The 2,284-nt window shown below is 60.7% G+C and overlaps 1 protein-coding gene across 1 annotated transcript; it reads left to right on the plus strand.

Moving 5' to 3' along the window:
• Positions 1-810: 810 nt before the first annotated feature.
• LOC119090200 (uncharacterized) lies at positions 811-1,696 on the plus strand. The gene is made up of 2 exons (XM_037212988.1): positions 811-1,350; positions 1,670-1,696. The coding sequence occupies exons 1-2, from the start codon at positions 811-813 to the stop codon at positions 1,694-1,696; spliced, it is 567 nt and encodes a 188-aa protein (XP_037068883.1).
• The last annotated feature ends 588 nt before the right edge of the window (positions 1,697-2,284 follow it).

Below are 2,284 nucleotides of genomic sequence, written 5' to 3' on the forward strand. Positions count from 1 at the left end.
AGTGACGAAAGGGGTGCTTTTCTGGACCTTCAAAACCAGGTTAAGCATTTCTGGACGGCAGAGGCCTTCGGCACAAGGTACGAGAAAGGACAGCTGCACTCAGAAGCGGATCAAAGAGCGATGCCCATCCTGGACAACACCACCAAACGGGCCGGCGATCGGTACGAAACCGGTCTCCTGTAGCGCTGCCCCGACGACTGGCCAGCCGCGCCTGCCTGCCTGACAGCCCGCCCCGGAGACGAGGAGGCGGCCGAAATGAGGGTGACAGCGTGCGTCACTGTTCCGGCGGCGCCGGCCATAAACGCCAGCCGGTACTCATCGTGGCTGAGGCTGCTGCGCGTGACAGCATGGGTGCACCGCTTCGCCCACAACAGCCGTGCCAAGACGGATCGACGATTGGGGCCACTGACTGTTCACGAGCTGCGTGACGCTGAACACGTCTGGCTCCGCAACGCCCAGGCAGAGCAGTTCGGGCCCGAAATCGCCGCTCTGCAACAAGGAAGACGACTACCAACCGGCAGCCATCTTCACCAGCTAGCGCCCTTCATGGACTCGAGAGGCCTGCTGCGAGTCGGAGGGCGACTGCGTCATTCCCAGCTCGACTACGAAGCCAAGCATCAGGTAATACTACCTGCGAAGGGAGACGCCACACGGCTGATCGTCACCGACCATCACAAGAAGCTAGCACACGCGGGCGCCGAATACGTCCTGACTCACATCCGGCAGCAGTTCTGGGTCACCTGTGGCCGGGCGGCCGTAAAGCGATACACCCGCGCCTGTATGGTGTGTCGTTAACGGTCAGTTCGGCCCATGCCACCACTGATGGGCGACCTGCCAGCCTTCCGCGTGGGTGACCCGGCCCCAGCGTTCGCTAGAGTGGGCGTGGACTTCTTCGGACCCTTGGCGGTGAAGAGACAGCGTAAAAGGGAGAAGAGATACGGCTGTCTGCTCACCTGCCTGTCCACTCGAGCTGTCCACATCGATCTGGCTCACTCGCTGGGCACCGACTCATTCATCATCGCGATGAGACGCATGATGGCGAGACGCGGCAAGACCAAGCTGGTTTGCTGGGACAACGAAACAAATCTCCGAGCCGGTGAGCGCGAGCTGTGCCAGTCGCTGCAGCGGTGGAACCAGGCCAAGATCGCTGACACGCTGTCACAAGAAGGCGTGGAGTGGAAGTTCAACCCTCCGGCTGCGCCCCACTTCGGCGGCGTGTTCGAGCGTCTGGTGCGCTCAGCCAAACGTGCTCTGTCGACCGTGCTAGGTGACAGGGTTGTGGATGACGAGACGCTTCGGACGGTGGTCACCGAATTCGAGGCGCTCCTCAACGGTCGACCGCTGACGCACGTCGGCACCGATCCCGACGATTATCAGCCACTGACGCCGAACCACTTCCCCATCGGAAGGGCTTCTCCTCAGCTGCCTCCTGGCGTGTTCGAGGATGGTGACCTGTGCCGCCGACGGCACTGGACGCACGCACAGGTGCTGCTAGATCACTTCTGGCGGCGCTGGCGGCGGGAGTATCTTCCCACGGTGACCACGAGAGTTAAGTGGTGCATAGACACGGCCGACATCAAGGTCGGCGAACTCGTGCTGTTGGCGGACGATAGCGTGCCCCGTGGGCATTGGCCAGTGGGACGAGTGGCCTGCGTGCTCCCTGGCGCAGACGGCCGGGTTCGCGTTGTGGACGTGACGACACCCACCGGGCAATATAGGCGGCCTGTCACCCGCCTCTGCCGCTTCGAGCATGACGCAGACGAGCGCTGATGTGACGGGACGATAACTGTGCGCGCCCCGCCTGGTGAGCAGTTTATGGCGGTGCCGTGCGACACCGCCTCACTGTGACCATATGCGCCGCGATACTATAGTTAACAGTTTATTATGTCGTTTGGGATACTGTCATTCTTGCTCGACGCGCGCCGCGAGCGTTCGCGTCGTAGGGTGTAGACGTAGTTATAGTCTTAGTTTATAGCCTCTCATTAGCTCTAAATGTAGCTGGTGCAAAAACGCTCGCCTGCCGCGGACGAACAGTGACCGTTAGTTAGCTGTTGATGTTTATAGTGTTATAGGGATAGTGTTATGTTTATTCGACATGTGTAGTGTTTACGACCTATAGTTTGCTCGCTTGCAGTTAGGGTTTTCCGCGAATGGCGCGAAAAACCGGGCCGGCTATGTTAGCGAGCAAACGGGCCGTCGCTGCCGGCGCGGCGGCGACGGCGTCTCCGCGATGGTGTGAGCGGCCCCTCTGCCGATTGGCCCCCATCATCTGGAGTCCATAAAC

Source organism: Pollicipes pollicipes, unplaced genomic scaffold, assembly GCF_011947565.3.
Source record: "Pollicipes pollicipes isolate AB1234 unplaced genomic scaffold, Ppol_2.1 Scaffold_3087;HRSCAF=3621_pilon_pilon_pilon, whole genome shotgun sequence".
In the NCBI taxonomy this organism is placed as follows: Eukaryota; Metazoa; Arthropoda; class Thecostraca; order Pollicipedomorpha; family Pollicipedidae; genus Pollicipes; species Pollicipes pollicipes.